Consider the following 23319-nt stretch of genomic DNA (forward strand, 5'->3'; position numbering starts at 1 on the left):
GGAGGCACAAATTCTTGGAGAATGAAAACAAAATAAAAAAATAAAATTTAGAAAACCTGAAAACATAAACTGCTAAATCTTCATAATGTTAAGTAACAAGTATTTTAAGAAATACACATCTAGCACATAGTAAAGGGAAAAAAAGAAAAGTATTATAAACTATATTTGTGAAATTTTTCCATTTTTTTTAACCTCTTTTAAAAACATAATCTCTACCCAAGATCCCTTCTTTTACACATCCGTCTGTGTATTTACAAAATAGATGAGATGTGAACTGTTTTTATTTTTATTGCTATGTGCTTTACATTCACTGTAAAAAGTATAATTACTTTTATGCTTTTTAAGTCTATTTTTAAAGGGACATGGAACACAATTGTATAGCAATGAAAACTGTGTTAAAAAGGCTGTAGACTTTTTTTTATAACACTTCATTATTACTGTGCATGTGCATGGCTGCTGATTGGTAACTATACTCTATGTACAGTGTAAGGAGCGTGTTAATGAATCAACGCCTGTATTAATGCAAAGAAAATCACAGTGAACATGCAGTGTTAAAAAAAAGTAAAAATAATAATAAACAAAAGAATAGTGCAGCCCTTTAATTAATCCTGCCAGGATTATTTTGTCCATTAACATTAATATGACAACCAATAGCTTCAAAAGCTTTTAAAGACATAACTTTATTATTCCTTAAAGGGACATTAATAACAAAATAAATTCTAGATAGAATGATGCATTCAAAGAAAAGATTAGTCTCAGAATAACATGTAGATGCATTTTTTAAAGTTTCATTAGCTGCTTAAATAGTGACAAAATAAGTGTAAAGTTTAAGTGTCTATAAAACAATGGGAGCTGCCATGTTGTAACTTAGGTTACCTTCTCTGCTGTGGCCAATTAGGGACAGTTATAAATAGGTCACTAGAGTGTGCAGCCAATGGCTGTGTGGAATATAACAGTGTTCTGAAGTGAACCACCATTTCTAACAGGAACTGAAAATCTCACAATTTCCAAATGAAATTAAAGGAAAAGGAGACAAAATAAACAATGAAAGTACATTGCAAAGTTTCTTTTTATATATACAATTAATCATTTTATATCACCATCTCAAAGTGTTTAATGTCCCTTCAAGTTTAACTTGAAGGGACATTCTGGTCAAAATTGAAATGCACGTAGATGAATTACATATTTGAATAGACATATTTACAATATACGTGCATTGGCAAAAATGCTTCAAGTAAAAGTTATCACTATTTTAATGTTATCAATGTTGTCTACATGTGCATAAGAAGAATAGCTAGATATTCTCAGTGCAAGAGCAATTTAAATACTGCAGCTGCTCAGAGCACCAGTGAGGCTTGTATCATGTCAGCAAATACAAATTGAGTTATTGCCAAATTGAACAAGCACCTTAGGCTTTCTGAGCAAGTTCTGTGTTTAAGATGCTGGTGCACGTTGCATACTTAAAGGGACATGCCACCCACATTTTTTCTTTTATGATTTAGAAAGAGAATGCAATTTTAAATATCTTTCTAATTTACTTATATTATCTAATTTGTTTTATTCTCTTGATATTCTTTGATGAAAAGCATATCTAGATATGCTCACTAGCTGCTGATTGGTTGCTGCACATAGAAGCCTCGTGTGATTGGCTCACCATGTGCATTGCTTTTTCTTCAACTAAGGATATTTAAAAAATGAAGCAAATAAATAATGGAAGTAAATTGTAATGTTGTTTAAATTTCTATTCTCTATCTGAATCATGAAAGAAAGATTTTGGGTTTACTGGCCCTTTAAATACAGTGCTGGATTAGCCCACCAAGATACTGGAACTTTTCCTGTCAGGTCGGTGGGCCACTGTCACTGTAGAGCCACATCCTTTGTTAGGGATATCACAAAGCAAGTCTTGTGTGCATGTGTAGCACATTTCATCAAGGCCACTCCACTCCTGAGGAGGGTGTGGGGGCCTGTAAAGTAAGAAAAAAAACCATAGGCAAGGTAGGGGGGTTGAAGTGGGAAAGGGGGGGGGGGTGTACCTTTAAAGGGACAGTTTTAATAAAAAATGTCTCCCCTTTAATTTGTCCCAAATGATCTATTTTACTTGCTGGAGTGTATTATATTGTTTACAAGTAGCACCTTTACCCTTATTTCAACATTTTAAATAGCTGATTTAGCCTGTGGTATCTCCACCTATAATGAATGTTTCTGGTCTTAAGTACAGGCTATTGACAGGCTATGTAAACACAGCCAGCAGAAAATATTACATTCCTGGTGGGGTGTAGAAGAGATAACTAATAATTTAATAATTTTCCATTTTTCTCTGTAAGTATTGGACTTTGGTTTACAAACAGACATAAAATAAGGAAGCAAGTTTGTGTACACAAAGGGATAACATAATAAGATATAAATGTTATCTGCAAGCTCAACCCATTGTAATAGGCTGTGGTTTCAAAGCACAAGCCTGCAATTTCATATACACAAATAAACCTGAAAATGCAGTTTCTCATACATTGTATACTCTGCAGCTGGTATAACAAGCCCTTGGAAATACATTAAGAGAAAAGCAATTTTACAGTATACTGTCGCTTTAACTACAGATGCATATATTATGGATTATTGCTCAATCTATGATCCAACAATAATTATGCACTTTGATCATGGATTTACCTAATGAGCAAGTACAAGTAGCTTCCTGCAAATTAAGAAGAAGCTACGATCAATCACCATTTGTCTAATGTTTGTTTTGATAAAAATCATTTTGTTTATACTATTTGTCTGTTTTTCTTCATAAATATTAAATATTTTCTCAATTTCTGTGTTATATGTTTTCATGATTGATTATTGCATATTGCAGCTAAGCCTAAAGAATTAAAAAAAGAAACAACAATCCCCTTTTTAACCCTAGGCATGCTGTGTAATATATGTTTCATGTGTCTCTTAATCAGTGTATATGGTGTTGTTCTAGCATGTTTGTGGTATCTATATGTATAATGATTTCTGCTCCTTTGAAGGATGAAGATGAGGACCCATGTGTTATTTGTCATGACGATCTCCATATTGGCAGTGTCTGGGAACTTCACTGCATGCACAGATTTCACAAGGAGGTACTATAGTTAGAACTTTAAGCATGAAGCACATATGTGACTCTATAGCATATATTTATTTTGTTAAACAGTGTTTCTTTAAACTGACCCAAAAATTATATTTCATGATTCAGATATAGTATACTATTTTAAACAACTTTCCAGTTTACGTCTAGTAATTTGCTTCATTCTCTTGGTATCCTTTGTCGGGGAAGCAGCAATGCACTAATGGGAGCTAGTTAACACACTGGGTAAACTAATGACATATGTGTGCAGCCACCAATCAGCAGCTCCTGAGCCTACCTATGTATCCTTATCAACAAAAGATGCCAAGAGAAGGAAACAAATGAGATAATCTAAGTCAATTGGAAAGTTGTTTAAAATTACATGCTCTATCTGAATCATGAAAAAAAATTGGGTTTAATGTTCCTTTAAAATATTTTGTTTAGAGAACAATATCCTAGGCAACTTGAAAGCAAATTCATATTCATTTCAAGATGGTTTTGTAAGAAAATCATCTGACTTGCTAGTAGAAGTATGATAGGTCTGGTCTGGTGCATAGGGTTGCCACTGATTCGGTAATTTGCCAACAAGGCTGGTATTTTGAAGGTTAAGGTCAATATAGATAATTAAAAATACATTTATAATTATAGTGATGTCGCGAACATAAAAATTTGGGTTCGCAAACGGCGAATGCGAACTTCTACAAATGTTCGCGAACGGGCGAACCGGGCGAATCGCCATAGACTTCAATAGGCGAATTTTAAAACCCACAGGGACTCTTTCTGGCCACAATAGTGATGGAAAAGTTGTTTCAAGGGGACTAACACCTGGACTGTGGCATGCCGGAGGGGGATCCATGGCAAAACTCCCATGGAAAATTACATAGTTGATGCAGAGTCTGGTTTTAATCCATAAAGGGCATAAATCACCTAACATTCCTAAATTGTTTGGAATAACGTGCTTTAAAACATCAGGTATGATGTTGTATCGATCAGGTAGTGTAAGGGTTACGCCCACTTCACAGTGACAGACGCGCGCGCGTGCACGGGAGGAGGCGGGCAGGCGCGTGCACGGGGAGGGAGCGGGTGGGAACCGCTACACTACAGAAAAAAATGTTTTTATAAGTGGGAGAAAGGGGTGCAAAATATTTAGTACTTGGAAATCTAAGTGATCTGGGAGCCGGTGGGGGATTGGTCTTGGGGGGGGGGGAAGCTACACTACAGAAAAATGAAATAAAAATAAAAAAAAAACATTTTATTTGCAAACTGGGTACTGGCAGACAGCTGCCAGTACCCAATATGGCCCCCAATAAGGCAGAGGGGGAGGGTTAGGAAGCTGTTTTGGGGGAGATCAGGAAGGTTGGGGGCTAAGGGGGGGATCCTACACAACAGCATATGTAAATATGCTATATATATATATATATATATATATATATATATATATATAAAAAAAAGATACCTTTTATTTTAGTACTGGCAGACTTTCTGCCAGTACTTAAGATGGCAGGGACAATTGTGGGGTGGGGGAGGGAAGAGAGAGAGGGATCAGGGGGTCTGATGTGTCTGGTGGGAAGCTGATCTCTACACTAAAGCTAAAATTAACCCTGCAAGCTCCCTAGAAGCTACCTAATTAACCCCTTCACTGCTGGGCATAATTCATGTGTTGTGCGCAGTTGCATTTAGTGGCCTTCTAACTACCAAAAAGCAACGCCAAAGCCATATATGTCTGCTATTTCTGAACAAAGTGGATCCCAGAGAAGCATTTACAACCATTTGTGCCATAATTGCACAAGCTGTTTGTAAATAATTTCAGTGAGAAACCTAAAGTTTGTGAAAAAGTTGACTATTTTTTTTAATTTGATCGCATTTGGCGGTGAAATGGTGGCATGAAATATACCAAAATGGGCCTAGATCAATACTTGGGGTTGTCTTCTACACTACACTAAAGCTAAAATTAATATAAAAATATAATTAGTGCGCCAGCGGTCTAGAAGTTGCTGACACTAATACAATGAATTGTAAAGTGTTTATGATAAGACAATCAAAATAATATTGATTGCAAAAATAAAATTAATTTAAAGTGATTCCTATGTCAATACTCAGATAACATTAAATGCTAGTGAATTAATATGGTCATATCAATGTACTCCTTAGCATAAAAGGGGTACTAACATAAAATGCAAAACAATGGTCACTAATAGACACAATGATGTAGTGATAACGTCCCAAAAAACAAAGTTCTTGAGGTTATAAATGTGGTGGGTGTATTCTCCAAATCACATGAGGCAAGCACTTCTTCAAACGATCCCTGTTGGTGGCCCAGGGGTAGATACTAAACAGAAAAGGAGATAAAAGAAGGCGCCAACATAGTGCGATTACCAGTGAGATGGGACACGCAGTGCAAGTAAAATCAAATACTCACAGGATAACAGACACTTGAGAAGTGTCACAAAAGCATCCTGGACCCTCTGAGTCGTCCAGCTGACTCCCACTCCACTGTGGTAATAAGAAACCGCTCGTCACTGCCAATCAAGGTAGCTACGCTGGTGGTCTCAGCTCCGCTTTTAGTCTTGGCTGCAGTCAGTGTTGCAAAAGGGACTGGCTAAAAATCCACTCGATCCAGGATGTAGCAGTTAAAATCAGTATTCTCCAAAGAGGAGTAAAACAGCAAGGCAAATTTGATATTGGTTGTAAGATGGCAAATCAAATATTACCAAAGGTAGAAAAGAAAGTTCGTGGCTACCATCTTAAAATATATAAGACTTTAATGGCACAACGTTTCTCGGTCTGTACGTGACCGTTTCCTCAGGTGCATAAGTGTATAATACAACACATAAAAACCACGAACTTATAACAATCAGTACGGCGTCCTCAAATGCGCACCGCGCATGTATGTAGGTGTGTCTAGATGCTTTTTTTTAATTTGATCGCATTTGGCGGTGAAATGGTGGCATGAAATATACCAAAATGGGCCTAGATCAATACTTGGGGTTGTCTTCTACACTACACTAAAGCTAAAATTAACCCTACAAGCTCCCTAATTAACCCCTGAACTGCTGAGCATAATACACGTGTGGTGCGCAGCGGCATTTAGCGGCCTTCTAATTACCAAAAAGCAATGCCAAAGCCATATATGTCTGCTATTTCTGAAAAAAGGGGATCCCAGAGAAGTATTTACAACCATTTGTGCCATAATTGCACAAAATGTTTGTAAATTATTTAAGTGAGAAACCTAAAATTTGGAAAAATGTAATGTCTTTTTTATTTGATCGCATTTGGCGGTGAAATGGTGGCATGAAATATACCAAGATGGGCCTAGATCAATTCTTTGGGTTGTCTACTACACTACACTAAAGCTAAAATTACCCCAAAAAGCTCCCTACATGCTCTCTAATTAACCTTTTCACTGCTGGACATAATACACGTGTGGTGCGCAGTGGCATTTAGCGGCCTTCTAATTATCAAAAAGCAACGTCAAAGCCATACATGTCTGCTATTTCTGAACAAAGGGGATCCCAGAGAAAAATGTACAACCATTTATGCCATAATTGCACAAGCTATTTGTAAATAATTTCAGTGAGAAACCTAAAGTTTAAATTTGTGAAAAAGTGAACAATTTTTTTTATTTGATCGCATTTGGTGGTGAAATGGTGGCATGAAATATACCAAAATTAACTTTATTCTAGGCGGCCTCCACAGAGGGAATTCCTCAGCCCCCCCCCGGGGGAACCGGGTATGTGGAGATGCTTTCTGAATCTCCTTCTATACTATACAGACAGAGAATAATTGCAGAGATTAAGGATATCCTCTTCCTAGCATATGATGGAGGAGGACCTCTATTTTAAGATTCGAGCCCTGTTCGCAGAATCCGACCTGCAGATAAGCTGAAGATTCGACCGCCTCATGGCACTGACAGGTGCCCTTGCAGAGATGCTTTCCGGGCCTTCTAAAGTTGGGCTGACAATATCAAGTGCGCAGAGTGGTGCAGAACAGCAGTGGGATGAGAGCTCGTATTCCAGAGCTGCTTTTTCGGAGAGGGAGAGGAGAGAAGCCAACCCTGAAGAGGAATACTTGGGAGGCGATAGCGAGGAAGTCGGAGCTCCCTTAGACCATAGTTCACCGGAGGGGATAAATGCGATTGAAAGGGCTAACACCAGAAAGCAAACACCAATGGAGGCATGGAGTGGCTATCTTGCTGCAGATTTCCAGACCATCGTTGCTTGCCGGGTCACATGGGGGAGAGCGGCCGGCTCCCCAGTGCTTGGCTATGTGGGTGAGAATCTGGGGCTGGTAGCCCCCTGTTACTTTGTCACCTTGGAACCTTATAGTGTACTGGGAGGTACTCAGGACTGGGACAGTTGTGTCAGAGTCGGTGTTGGTTGAATAATTCAATATAAGGGTAGAATCTGGAGGGCCAGGTCTGACTGACTATTTTTCTTGTGAACTGCACCCTCCCTTCAGCCTAGACATCGGATGCTACCCTGTGAGACGATATACTTGAGCTTAGATGCTTATACAATTTACGATACAGTATATGTTCATATGGGGAGGAGGGAAGGCCTGGCTCTGTTTGTTTAGTTACTGGGAGAGACAGTGGCGTCCTTTAGATGTGAACCACCGGTTAAGGACTAATAGTAATGTATTTACTGCATGAATGTTAGTTCTCCTCCTTTCTTCCATACATATCCTTTATTAGCCACAGAAAAAACATGTATAATTTAGAAAATGATTGTGGGGGATTACTGGTTGTCGACTTTCAATATGGGTTCCAGATAATAACTTCTATAGCATTATGAATCTACAGGATATGTCTAATTATATTTAAGGTAAACCCTTAATACATTTATGAGACCCTTGGCAAGAAATGACAGGAGATCTCTTTATGGTTAGTCTACTACCTTATGGAGATTAGTGGGGCCAGATTCTCAATACATGAGGTTGCTATAAAGTGGGTAATATAATTATGCTTAGAGGCAGCCTATACCCCATAGTGTTTAAATACGGGAATACACAACCCCTGGTATCATCTACTAATTTTCCTGCTAATAAAAAAATAAAAAATAAAAATTAAATGTATAGTGACTGGACTACCATGGATATAAAGTGTGCTCAGATCAAAACATCCTCTAAACTTGGCGTATTTAACCCTTAGACGCCCAATTATTCTTTATCCTGTTAGCTTAGTCTGAGCTTATTTCTATTGGTTCTCTAAACTTGCTAAGCCATAGTCTCTATACTTTATGTTTTTTCTGAAGATGGGTTATGCCAACCTGATTAGATTAGCTGTCGCACATAGGTAAACCTCCTATGCTATGGAAATTGATGTGTAGGGCTCAAGAGAGGCTTCTACATGGTTAGGGGGTCAGACTAAAGACCGGTCTAATTAATCCCTCACATTATATATTCTATATGTTTCTGATGATGTGTTAGTTAAAACAGTATTACCTGACTAGCTGGTGTTATTATGCAAACCTCCTATGTTATGTAAATAGCTGCGTAAGGCCCAAGAGAGGCCTCTAAATGGTTAGGAGGCCAGTATAAAGTTTGTACTATTTTATCCCTCATTTGTGTACCTGGGTAACGTGAGGTCCAAGAGTGGCCTATAATATCTTAGAGGGTAAAATAAGAGGTTAGCAGTCTGCACCATCAAGGTTTTCTTAGCTATCCCCAACGTATATGATGATATGTATTGCACTAAGTAAATTTAGAGGGGTTTGTGTTGGTATAGCTATACAAACCTCCTGAGATTTGTAAGTAGCCGCTTAAGGTAGTGGTGCAGATTTGGTACAGGTTGGAGGTTAGCTTATGTAACCCCTTACACTAGGTGTATATGCCACCTGAGGCTTATGGACACCTATAATAGTTTAGAGGGCAAACCAAGGCCGGATTGGCCTACCAGGATACCAGGAGATTTCCCGGTGGGCTGCAGCAGCTGGGGCTGGAAAGCTACTATTTAAAGGGGAAATTTATGGATGCGAGTGGGCTTTATAGTGCATATAATAACAATCTGGAACTTTTTTTAAAACAAAATAATATAATATAATTCTGAAACAAAATATTGGGGGAAAGAGTATCCCTGTACTCCACTTTGAGAAAAATGTGGTGTGCACATAATACTGAGTAACCAGAAAATAGGGCTGGTCTCTAAATTTTCCAGGGCTGCTTATTATTCCCAGTCCGGCCCTGGGGCAAACCATATATATTTTTTCTTTACAGATGTTCAATGCCTAACTTGTTTGTGGTTATTTGTACTGTATTGTGCATACTTGGTGCTCATCAATCTATGTATAGTTCAAACCTTAATACTTATTTATAAAAGTAGGTACCGCTCATGGCCTACTATATTTCCTACTGTTTAGGACTCTATGCTGTTTATAGTTCTAAGACATGCCTATGTATCAAATGTGCAAGACTAAATGTATGTTTCTAGGTATGTTGCCATGAAAATATATGATATTATTTATGTATGTCATTGTTACCTCAATAAAAAAAAAATATAAAAAAAAAAAGTGTATTTAAGTATGCACCGTGCACCAGCATTTTAAAGACAACACTTGCACAGAGAATCTAAGGTGTTTGCACCATCTTGCAATTACTCAGTTTCAGCTAAATTATGAGTTATGAGTGAAAAAGCATCTCACAAGTCTTGTAGGTATAGGTGCACCGCACACCTTTTTGGCCATCACGCAATGTCGCATTTTTAAAAAAGTCCTTTTTCAATGGGACTTCCATAGCGCCGGCATTACAAGTTTGCCTGGGAGGCAAAAAAGTGAGCGGTACGCCCTATACTGACGTACCGCCATCTAAAGTCAATAGTTATCAGTTTTACGTTACAAAGCTGTAGCATAAAACTCATAACTAAAGTGTTAAAAAGTACACTAACACCACTAAACTACCTATTAACCCCTAAACCGAGGCCCTCCTGCATCACAAACACTAAAATAAAATTATTAACCCCTAAGATGCCGCTCTGGACATTGCTGCCACTTAAAAAATGTATTAACCCCTATTCCGCCGCTCCCCGACATTGTTGCCACTACAATAAACTTATTAACCCCTAAACCGCCGCCCTCCCGCATCGCAAACACTATTTAAATATTGTTAATCCCTAATCTGCCATCTGACCACACTGCCGCTATAATAAACCTATTAACCTCTAAACCGCCGCCCTCCCACATCACTACATAAATATATTAACCCCTAAACCTAACCCTAACGTAACCCTAAGCCTAAGTCTAACCCTAACCCTAACGTAACCCTAAGCCTAACACCCCCTAACTTAAATATAATTAAAATAAATCTAAATAAAACTCACAATAATTACCTAAATAATTCCTATTTAAAACTAAATGCCTATAAAATAAAACCTAAGCTAGCTACAAAATAACTAATAGTTATAATATTGTAGCTATCTTAGGTTTTATTTTTAAGTTTGTATTTATTTTAACTAGGTAGACTAGTTAGTAAATAGGTATTAACTATTTAATAACTACCTAGATAAAATAAATATACTTACCTGTAAAATAAAACCTAACATGCCTTACACTAAAAACTAACATTACAATAAAATAAAAATATTAAATTAATCAAATACAATTATCTAAATTACAAAAAATAAATAAACACTAAATTACACGAAATTATCCTAAATAAAAACGAATTACTCCAAATCTAATAGCCCTATAAAAATAAAAAAATAAAAAAGAATAGTGACGGCCGGTAACATTGGATTTAATGGTCTTGTTCTTATGTGAAATGTGAATACATGATTTACATCTCCTATTATTACATTTGTAACTGCCATAAGAAATTACTGATGGCTTGGACTTTGCATTAAAAGGGACCACATTCCTTTTATTCCTTACAATCTTGCTGGGAGCTAAGATCGTTTTTAGATTGGGTGCCCTTTTGTAAACAACCTTTGGTGCGTTTCCTATTAAGTTGCCTAAAATCGGATCCTTGGTCAGGATACTCCAATGTTTAGTGATGGCATTTTTTATTAATTAGTGGTTACTATTAAATTGAGTGATAAAACGAGGGGATTTTTGCATCGGTTCTAGTTCAGTTATTTTTTTTGGTATTTTTATAGTTACCAAAATATTTATTCTTATCATCAGATCTAGCTCTGTAATAGTTCTTATTAATGATGTGTGGAGGGTATTTCTTTTCTAAGAAACACTCTTTAAGAATCGAGCTTTGTATTTCATAATCAACAAGGGTGCTGCAATTATGGCGTACTCGCTTGAACTGCCCGTAGGGAACATTGCGTTTCCAAGGCAGGTAATGATTGCTGGTGAAATCAAGATAACTATAACAATCTACTGATTTAAAATGAGTCGTACTAATGACTTTACCATTACTAAACTGAAGATTGAGATCAAGAAAAGTAATACTCTTTGAGTCAATGGTACTGGTGAAAAGTAGACCCCTATCATTTTGCGCTACAAAAAGGTTGGCAGAAGTGACATCACCTTTCCAAATAAAGATCAATCAGAGTACTAGGTTCGTCCCATATGCTGGATCATATATGTATTTTTCTTCAAAAAATCCTGTAAACAAATTTGCATAGATAGGGGAGAACCTGGTACCCATCGCGGTTCTCTTGATCTGTAAATAAAATTCATCCTGAAACAGAAAATAATTATGTTTCAAAATAAACTATATTAAAGACAACAAAAAATCGCATTGGTTGGAGGGAAGATAGGGATCCTGTTCAAGATAGTATGCTATTGCTGTAAGGCCTATATTATGTTGTATATTAGAATAGAGGGCTTGGACATCACAAGTGATCCAAAGACAATCAGGTGTAATTAGATGATGTTCAAGTTTCTCTATTAGATCAGATGAATCATGGATATAGGATTCTAAGCCAAGAACATACTTTTGTAGAAAATGATCTACATAAGTAGACACATTATCTGTAAGACTACCTATTCCGGCTACAATTGGTCAGCCAGGGGGACAAGTCAAATGTTTGTGAAGTTTAGGCAGATGATAATAGAAAGCCACATTTGGTTAATTGGGAACTTGAAAATCTTTTTCTTTTTTGAGAATCATACCTTCTTTGAAAGCCTCATCAATAAGACCCTTAAGCTTGATCTTATATTGGGCAGTTGGGCAGTGGGATCTTGTTTAAGACGGATGTAATAGGATACATCTTGGAGTATTTTTCTGGCATCTAGAAGGTAGTCCTCCAGATTTTGCAGAACTATCCCACTGCCCTTATCTGCTTGCCTAATGACAAGAGATTTGTTGTTCTTAAGATCAAGTAAGGCCCTCCTCTCATTAGGAAACAAATTATTCCTAATGAACCTATTGTTTTTAGGAATAGGTTCAAATTTATCACTAACCAACTGCTTAAAGATTTCAATATGAGCATTGTTGGTTAATGAAGGTGTAAAATTAGATTTGTTTCTGAAATTAGTGTGGATATAGCCTTCATGGAGTTGTTCAGCTAAGACGTCAGGTTCAAAAACTGGAACATCTTGTCCATTTAATCTGCTGTCCATATTATCAGTTAAAACAGGGCATCTAGTGTTATCTTTTAGATGTTTTTCTGCAAAATATTTTTGCATCAATAGTTTTTGTGTAAAACGATTGAGATCTACAAATAGAGAGAACATATTGTGCCCATTAGTAGGACTAAACGATAGTTCATTACCAAGGACTCGGACCTCATCATCTGTTAGAATGTGTGAGGACAAATTAAAAATGCCTTTGTTTAGTGTCTGTAATCTTGCCTTTTTGACGGATGTTCTTAGTCCTCTTTTCAACATTATTGTAATATGTTTATTTATTATGCATTATGTATAATGTATTATGTTTATATGTGCAACAACATTCTCAATTTCTCATTATTGCTGTTCGCCAATGCCAATTACATATAGTAGTACACGGGCAGGGCCGGCCGGCGGCTGCATACTATTTGGTTGTCAGGTGGTGATTGACACATATGGCACGTGGTCGCACTACACTGGTGAGGTGTCAATGTGACACAGACTGTCAAATGAGTAGGAGATATGCCGGGCCTGTCCAATCCATTTATCTGAGATGAACGCAGACTCAGCAGGTGTCAGGAGGTGAGCGAGTCAGACAGAGGACCTTTTTATGTAGCAGGCCAGCCCAGTGTTACACCTCTGCGGCCGTATATGATAATGGGGACAACCCGTTCCCCATGTTATGCGCGGACGCCAAATCTCCTCTTGGTAGCGGTGGGCATCTGGTTGCAGTAGCAGCACCAGAGAGAGAGAGAAATAGACAGTGACACAGGCAGCAGCAGCACTTAGTGAGTGAGTGAGTCTACTGAGTACTGACTACTACTGTGAAATAACGTTATATTTATATTATAACTAAGTGAAGCCTACATAGCAGCAGGTGGGTGTTTGGTTAAAAAAATATTGCTGAGCTGGCTCAGTAATCCCTATAATGATTCATTATCAGAAATTCTTATCAACTCATATGAGTCACTCACATACTGATATATTCTGATTCAAAATATATCAGTATGTGAGTGACTCATGATAATTCAATTGTTTTTGCTGTCTTGGATGATCATCCTATAGCTACAATTAAATATGTGTTATGTGGCATATACTTTGTGCCCTGTAGCTACAGCTGAGCTAAATGTGTGTTATCTGACATATACTTTGCACTATAGCTGTGTGTTATGTGACATATACTTTGTGCCCTATAGCTACAGCTAAATGTGTGTTATGTGACATATGCTTTGTGTCCTATAGCTACAAATAATTGTGTGTTATGTGACATGTACTTTGTGCCCTATATACAGTATGTGTTATGTGACATATACTTTTGTGCCCTATAGCTACAAATAATTGTGTGTTATGTGACATATACTTTGTGCCATATAGCTAAAGCTGGATGTGTGTTATGTGACATATACTGTGTGCCCTGTAGATACAACTAAATGTGTGTTATGTGACATATATTTTGTGCCCTATAGCTGTGTGTTATGTGACATATACTTTGTGCCCTATAGCTACAGCTAAATGTGTGTTATGTGACATATACTCTGTACCCTATAGCTACAGTTGAATGTGTATTAAGTGACATATACTCTGTGCCCTATACTATAGCTACAACTGAATGTGTTATCTGACATTTACTTTGTACCCTTAATTGTGTGTTATGTGACGTACACTTTGGGACCTAGAAGTTAGATCAATGATCATCCAAGGCAGCAATAAGCAATTCAATCACTGTCAGTATGCATACTATAATGATTACTAATGGCAGACTCAGAATCTATATTACTGGTTGTAGCTAGCCTAATTTAACAAAATAAAATTTATTTTGTTGAATTAGGCTAGCTACAACCAGTTTTATAGATTCTGAGTCTGCCATCAGTAATCAGTATGTATAATGATTCAATTGCTTATTGCTGTCTTGGATGATCATTGTGGATCTCTTCTCTAATGTTTATTTTGTTGAATTAGACTAGCTAGCTACAACTAGTTTTATATATTCTGAATCTGCCATGTTTCACAGTCAGCGGTCTTCAGTTCTCACTTCTTCTCTTCTTTTGTTAAATCAATGTGTATCTAGAAATGAGAACTGACATTAAGGACATGGCAGAAGGGCTTCCTTCCTAGAATGAATTGTTAAAAGGATATGAAACTCTATTTTTTTCCTTTCATGAATTAGATAGAGCATGCAATTTTAAACAACTTTCTATAATTACTCATATTATTAATTTCTCTTCATTTTTTTTATATTTATTTGAAAAGCAAACATTTAAGCTTAGAAACTGGCCCATTTTTGGTTCAGCACCTGGGTAGCACTACCAATTAAAAAGTGCTACCCAGGTACTGAACCAAAAATGGGCTGGCTTCTAAGCTTACATTCCTGCTATTTTAAATAAAGATACCAAATTAGAGTAAATTAGAAACTTGTTTAAAATGGCATATTCTATCTGAGTCATGAACCCTCAGAATGATGCAAATACTGGCATTTAACTACACAAGCCTTATTCAGCTAATATCCTTGATAACAACTGACAAGCATGCTAAAATGCCCCAAAATTGAATATTGTTATAGTCATTCATACTAAATTTATATACAGTTGTCATCTACTGTACAGTATATGTTTGGTATACGGTTAAATAAGAAATGGTAAGCGGAGGGGGGGGCAGTGGGCCTCTTTGCCCTAAAATGCCCCGGTCATAGGTATATACAAATATATATAGAAATATGTATTTACAATAAAAATTAAATTTTCCTGTTTCTTTAGTGTAGCGGCCCCCCTCCTCAACCCTTTCCAAAATTAATATTTTTCATAGTATAGGCGCCCTCCAGCCCTTACAGTTTTATAGAATAGCAGCCCCATCCCCCCCTCTCCTTGCTGGGCTGATCTAACCAGCTCCCTCTCTCCCTCACACCGCTCCCACTCTGCACCAATGATAATCATTACAAAGAGTGACACGGAGTCTCTGTAACGATCAGCGATGTGCTGTAATATAGTAAGGGAGCACAATAAGCACTTCCATTACTATATGAAGGCAGATGCCTTCTGCCCCCAGCTGCAGTCTCCACTGTCTAAACTGACACTGGGGACCACTGCATGTCCTACAGTATTGGATGTAGGTACTACGCCAACACAGTATGCAGGGAAAAGTACTGTGTAACGTAGTACCTGCGTCCATATGGCGCAAGGGTTCAAATCATATCCTTTTTCATGTCCCTTTAAAAGGATAGAACGGTCAAAACTGAAATGAGCATGAATGCATTTTAATTTTAAATATAAGCATTTTTGCAATATGGTTCCATTAGCAAATATGCTTCTAACAAAAGTTATTACTGTTTCAGTGGCATATGCAAATATACTAATGTAACTAGAGGATCAGGATTAAAAACATTTCTGTTCAGAGAACTGGCGGTGGTGCATATTACATCAGTAAATAATTATTTTTTTGTTATACAAAATTGAAAAGTAGAACGAGAGCGCCTCATGGTGTTGTATTTTCAATCATATGGAACATGGGAAACAAAAAATGAACAGGCACTCACAAGTGTACAGGCACCTTTAGCGAAAAAGGTGCAAACAGGCAGGCTGACTTTTAACAGCAGTCAGTTCGCTGAATCCTCGGTCTCTGTTGGAACCGCAGAGAAGTTTCTTTAGACGTCTGCAGCAAATGATCAGCCTGAGGAAACGGCCATAGTATTACGGCCGAGAAATGCATTGCTAAGCTTATTACATTTGTTTTTACTTTTTACATACCACGGATGTGTTCTTTTGCTTTTTAAATCATTACCAAAGTGTTCCCGCATGTTGCCCGTGAATGGTTACAATATCTGAGACACCAACCGCAACAAAAGTATCCATTTGTAGAAAGCCGCTATTGGAGTTTGAGCCTGTGACGGGTATCGGAAGTCGCAATAGACACCGGAGGTGACGCACCACCCACTGGCAAAGGCTGATTATTTGCTGCAGACGTCTAAAAAAACTTCTCTGCTGTTCCAACGGAGACCGAGGATTCAGCTAACTGACTGCTGTTAAAAGTCAGTCTGCCTGTTTGCACCTTTTTCGCTAAAGGGGCCTGTACACTTGTGAGGGCCTGTTCATCTTTTGTTTCCCATGTTCCAAATGATTGAAAATACAACACCATGAGGCGCTCTCTTTTTGCTTTTCAATTTGAGATACACTGACACACCTTCGGTTACAAGAGGAGCTGCCTATATGAAGACCGCTTGCATATAAGGACAATAACAAGATATCTTTTGTTCTCAATACTATCCTTTGTTGATCGTTTGTATACAATTGTTGCAAACATTGTTATTTTGCATATATTACAATCATATATCTATTTTGTTTGTGTTTAGTCCTAGACCCCTCCCCCTATCCCTTATATTTAATACATTTATTTTCCAAGAATTTCTTTTTTTCCAAATACAGTTATTTGCCATCAAGTAATTAAGCGCCCCCCTATTTTATTATTATTTAATAATCATTTACTTTTGTTACACAAGCTTCTGCTGACTCTCTGAGAAGGTGTGGTGTTTGTAAGCTGGTGCTAGGGGGAATTCACAGAATATGTGTGTATGTCGCTGAAAAACAGTAATACATTTTTGCTAATGAAAGTATATTGCAAAAATGATTCTAATTAAAATTGAAATGCACCCATGTTTTCATCTTTCTAGCCCTTTAAAGTTGAACTATATAATTTGAATCATGTACAAATACAGATGGCCCTCGGTTTACAACGGTTCAATTTGCACCATTTCAGAATGACAACCTTTTTTTCAGTAATGTGACTGCTATTGAAAAGCATTGAGAAGCAGTGCATTGATTAAAATAGCCAGTAGGTGGAGCTGTCCGCTTGTGTTGCAGCAAAGATATGCAAGTCAAGCAAGCTGAAATTAATCAGTTTAACCAGACCTGCGCTATCGAGCAGCTTGCAAAGGAACAAGATCTTCCTGTCTATAAATCAGTCCAGATTGGAATTCATAGAAAGAATTGTTTGCAGAAAAAAGTAAAGTCTGTGTTGTGTGATTATTTTATTAGGTTTATAATGTTGTTTAGCAAATGTTTTTGTTCATTTAACTTAGTTAAATTATATATTCTGTGTTGTGTGATAATTTTATTAGGTGTATAATGCTGTTTAGCATTTAAAGTCTTCATTTCAAAGCTTTAAAAATAATGTATTAGGTGTTACTTATGCCAATTTTGAGAGGGGCCTGGAACCTAACTCCCTCACTTCCCATTGACTTACATTATAAACTGGGTTTCAATTTACAACGGTTTCAATTTACAACCATTCCTTCTGGAACCTAACCCCGGCGTAAACTGAGGGCTACCTGTACTGAAATTGCCTTGATATGTAACATTACAATGCATAAACAGTTCCTAGTAACAAAATGTTTCTTTCTTTTGTATTTAACAGTGCATTGAAAAATGGTTGTACAAGAAACAGACTTGCCCAACGTGTCGTGTTCAGGTCATAACGTCCAAGTCATTTTTTTTGTCCTCTGCTCGGATGAAAGTACCTTGAAGAATGAATTCTAAAGCTGAAAAATAAATCATTTCTGCTTGGCTTCTTGATGACATAAAAATGCCTTACAGATTATGTCACAAGCTAGCAATCAAGAGCAATGTATGAAAGCGAAACCGTCAAGCAGGCATCGTTACAGTTTATGCAGTCTTTTTATGATAACAGCAATATTTTCTGCTAGTAGGATTAGAAATGCACATTGTAAATAAAAATATTTGTTACACACAGTTGTGTTTTTTTATTTGTATCATCACATTAAAGCAATACCTTTATATCGAATGTAAAACATATCAACAACATACAATTAAATTTTGGTTTGGTTAAAACAATACTGTTTTTTTCCCATTTTTTAAAATGTTGTTATAGTTTGTGATAATTTAGTACAAAGATATTAGTTCTTCATACAATACATTTTGCAATGGAAAAATCACCAGCATTTGGTGTTTAGTTATTAAAGATTTTGTATTTTGAAGACAAATTTGTGTGAGGTATTTGTGATATCCGTATGGTGGTTTTGTCATCTTCAAGGGTGTACACGGTTGAGGGGGCATTTCCCCTTCCAAAAAGGTTTGTACACATGTTTGGTATAAAATTCTGGACCTTTAAATGAAGCAAAACAACCTGTAATTCTACCAATTTTTAACTTAGAAGGGAGAAAGACACTTTACTTTAAAGAGGAGTATTTTCCATTCAAGTAAGAGTTCCCATAACCATATTAATACAAGTGGTCAATGCAGAAGCTGCAATTTCATAACCTAACATAAGTTTTAGAATAATAAATGTTGGTAGAAGGGTTCTGAAACTTTGCCCTCAGCCAACATTAGACCTCTGTACCCACGAGAACTCTTATTTGAAAATGTTAACTTTTTTAGGAGTCACTTGACCATCTATGTATCTTGTGACTGTTGTAAGCATTGCATTCTCTTAACCTACTATCCATCAGATTTAGATGAATAAAAGTGTAAGACCCTCTAGGTGTCACAAAAGAGTTCTACTTGACACTTGGGGGCCGATTTATCAAGCTCTGTATGGAGCTTGATGCCCCTCTAAAGACCGCTGCTCCATAACTTGTCCGCCTGCTCTCAGGCCACGGACAGAAATCAACCCGATCGAATACGATCGGGTTAATTCACACCCCCTGCTAGTGGCCAATTCACAAGAACTGCTGGTGCAATGATAAATGCCAACAGCGTATGCTGTCGGCATTTATTGATGTGCAGCGGACATGATACGGTACATCATATCATGTCCGCTTGCACTATGATAAATCTATCCCTAAGTTTAGAGCAATAAAAAGGGGTGTACAATAAAACTGTGATACATTATCTAACATACATAAAACAATGTACACTTGAACCCTCATTAAAGGACATTAAACAGCATTGCTTGCTTTTCTGTAAAAATATGTTTGTTACACTCCCTAGAAAGGCCAATTACATTCTAAAGCCTAAGTTACCTAAACCAGTTATTTGATGGGCAAAAGAGTAAGTAAATATTTATATTTATATAAAATCTATTAGATAAAAGATACAAAGATACTTTTGTAGATATTATATGGCAAGTCATCTGGCTAAAACCTTTAAAAGATAATAATGCTACAGTCAGGAGAGCATGGAGTTAGGAGAAGGTGTTATTCTTAGCCTTGAGGGAATGACAAGAGAATATAAAACTATATATATGCTATAATAATATATACTGTATGTATATATATATATATATATATATATATATACTGTATATGTGTGTGTGTTTGTGTGTATGTTTGTGTAAATGACTTTTAAACATTAAAAAGCAAGAACATTTCTAAGTAAAACTGCACAATCCTATTGGTTGTTTTTCATTACATCATTAGTGTCATCACCTATTACATCACACATAATGACATTGTCAGTGGCATCACTATTGTAATCCCATATGACTTCATCAATGGCATCACCTAAAAGAGTGTGCAGAGGCTGATGAGTGATGGAAAGCGGTATTGACAAAACACTCACATCACTCATGATATTAACTGCAACTTTTTAAAAAATATATATATATATATTCAGACACTGGAATATTCTTCTGTAACACTACTTAAATCCTGAGCTGCTATAAGGACCGGCAAGAAACAGATCCTTGCATGCCTGGGTGGTTTTGGTAGTTAAAAAGCCAAACATTCAGGGATACATGGATTGGCTCCATTTGCTATAACGACAGTGCTGGTACCATTGGAAATATTTGTCACAGGGCAAGGTGTAGAGGTATTCAGGGTGCGCTAAAGTTGGAGTGGGTCTTAGCGAAATCAACGCTAAACAGAGAGACCGCAGTGAAGTTAATACTGAAAATGGCTCTGGTGACGTGAAAGCAAGAAATGACCATACAGCTGAATGAGAGCCATAAGAGGAACAATCTCTGAGCTTGCCTTCCCTAAACAGTCTTCTCCACTTTCTTTCTACTTCTCACACACACTCATTGTTCAGACTTCTGGTCCCTCACACTCTGTAGGATGATGTCATGGGTGATGCATCTAGTGATGTCATTGATGATGTTATAATTAACGTAAGTTTTTTTTTAAAAAAATGTACTTGTTTGTTTTGTCTGAATAAATGACCTGCATAATCAAGTGCCAAGGCCCACTTTATGTAAGAAAGAGAGCTCAAACAAAGCCACTCCATGTAAAACCTCAGGGTCATTGATGTCACTCTACCTCTCTTCTTACAAGCATGTCCCCCAGACAGATTGCACAACCCTCACTCTGATATAATCTCAAAATCATATGATCACTTCCCTGTGCTTTCTAGCTCTAATTTGTTTTTATCTTTTTATTGACCTCACCCCAAATTTAGCATCACAATTTTTTGTGCCTTTTAAACCCTCTGTACCACAACCTACTATATCCCAAACCCATTAATCCCTGGTACTGCTGTAACCCAAGACATGTCCCTTTCACTCATCCCATCACCTCCCCTTTCCTTCTCTCTTTCCCTTCTGAATCAAATGGATCCAGGCGTTAGTAATTAACCATCCCCAAAGATGCACATATTCACTGAATGAATCAGTCAGCTTTTTGCCAGAAACTAATTATCAGAGTAAAAAAAAAGATTTTTTTTGTCCCTCTCTCCACTCACTCAATTTTCTCTTCCTTTTCTCTTTCCACTCTGAATCTCATTGATCCATGTATTAGTAATTAGGGATTCTCATGGCTGTGCAAAGAAGCACACATTCAAATAACTAATCACCCATGTTTTGCAGGAAACTAATTATCAGAATACACAGACACTCATGTGAAGACTCACATAGGCACTTACAGACATGCAAATAAACTCACAAATGCCCACATGCACATAGAAACCAATGCCCACATACATTTGTGTGCACACACAGGCACCTACACATGCTCACATGCAAACACAGGTGCTTAAAGACACTCCCTTACACACAAACAGGCACCAACCTACAACCACACAAACAAGCTTATACTTGTACCAATATGCACACAAAATGACACTCAAATAGGCATCTAAAATCACACATGTAAGCACAAACAGGCACCTACAGACACGCCCCACACACAAACAAGCACCTACAGACCTCCACTTGCACAAACAGTCATAAACAAGTACTCACATGCACTCACATACAGGCAAACACAATTAAAAATAGGCACACACATGTGCTCACATACATACACAAACAGGCACCCAAATGCACACAGAGACACATATTTACACAAACGGACACCTACAGACACTTTATGCATATGCAAACACAAACATACAGGCACCTACAAACACTCATATACACACATAAACAGGCACCCACCTGCAAACACAGACACCTACAGGCATTCACACACACATCACAGACAACTACAGACCTATACTTTCAAAACCCAAACAGGCATAAACAGGTACCTGCATGCATACACAAACAGGCAAACACAAACATGGACACCCAAAAATCCATGGACACCTACAGACACACTTATACTTATACAAAAAGGTGTCCACATGCAGACATCTACAGACACTCACATGAAGATTTATACAGACACTTACAGAAACCCACGTGCACTGGAAAATAACCAAACACAAACACCGTCATGCACATAGAGACAAGTACCCACACACATACATGTGCACATACAGGCACCTACACACACTCACATGCAGACACATACAGGCACCTCCAAATGCACACACAAATAATCACATATAAACACCATGCACACAAAAGCAGCTATTCACATACATTTTTATGGACACACATACACCCACATGCACCCACATAAACCCACATGCACTAACAGGCACCCACAGACACTCACATGCAAACACAGACAAGTACCTACAAACACACACACACAATCACAAAACAAGGCACCACATTCACTGGGTCCAGAAAGTGACCTGTTTTGTGACTTTTTCTGTGATTTGAAAATCTGCACAATTCTTTTTGTGTAAAGTATAATGTAAACCAAGGGCTTGATTTCAAAACTGTAAATCTAAATATGCAAAATATCCACATACTGTGAGTTTTCTGATACGTAGGAAAGTGTGAACAAATGCTAATAAGTATAAGGCTAAGAATAAGAAAGCAACAGAATGAAGCACATGAGACTTGAGATGTCAGAGTGTGAGTTGTGGGATGTTTTGTTTCCTGGGTAGATAAAGCAGTTCCTCCCAGGAATGGTAACTTTATTAACACCTATCACAGGTGTACCCTGTGCCAGCCCGGCAGCCTTCTACTCCTCCAGGGCACCATTTATATGTATGTATATATGTATGTATGTAAATCACCCTTAGTGCATGACTGAAACTGAATATATTTATAATTTACACACTACAGGTTTAACTCCACAATTAAACACATAGTAAAAGTACCACTCTGGACAGAGTACTGCTGATCCTGAGTAGAAAACACTGCTAATCCAATAAGCATTGCTAGGTCCACATCTGAGATGTGCGACTATTGCTGCTAATTGGATGAGCTGTGGGTCCCAAGAGGTAATTCTACTGTAGTAGAAAGGGTCAAAAGGAATCCAATTTTTTTTTCTTTTGTGATTCAGATAGAACATGCAATATTAAGCAACTTTTTAATTTACTCCTATTAGCAAATTGTCTTCATTCTCTTGGTGTCTTTATTTGAAAAGCAAGAATGTAAGTTTAGACGCCAAACCCATTTTTGGTGAACAACCTGGGTTGCCCTTGCTGATTTGACAGTACCAATAAACAAGTGCTGTCCGTG

The 23319-nt window shown here is 37.3% G+C and overlaps 1 protein-coding gene across 1 annotated transcript in view; it reads left to right on the plus strand.

The window, feature by feature from the left end:
• LNP1 (leukemia NUP98 fusion partner 1) overlaps positions 1 to 18249 on the plus strand; it is a 211169-nt gene extending 192920 nt beyond the window's left edge. The window contains exons 4-5 of the mRNA XM_053706064.1: positions 3009 to 3101; positions 17983 to 18249. Coding sequence (XP_053562039.1) covers positions 3009 to 3101; positions 17983 to 18090 — 201 coding nt within the window. The 3' untranslated portion in view covers positions 18091 to 18249. The remainder of the gene's footprint in view (positions 1 to 3008; positions 3102 to 17982) is intronic.
• The last annotated feature ends 5070 nt before the right edge of the window (positions 18250 to 23319 follow it).

The sequence above is a fragment of the Bombina bombina genome, chromosome 3 (assembly GCF_027579735.1).
Source record: "Bombina bombina isolate aBomBom1 chromosome 3, aBomBom1.pri, whole genome shotgun sequence".
NCBI lineage: Eukaryota > Metazoa > Chordata > Amphibia > Anura > Bombinatoridae > Bombina > Bombina bombina.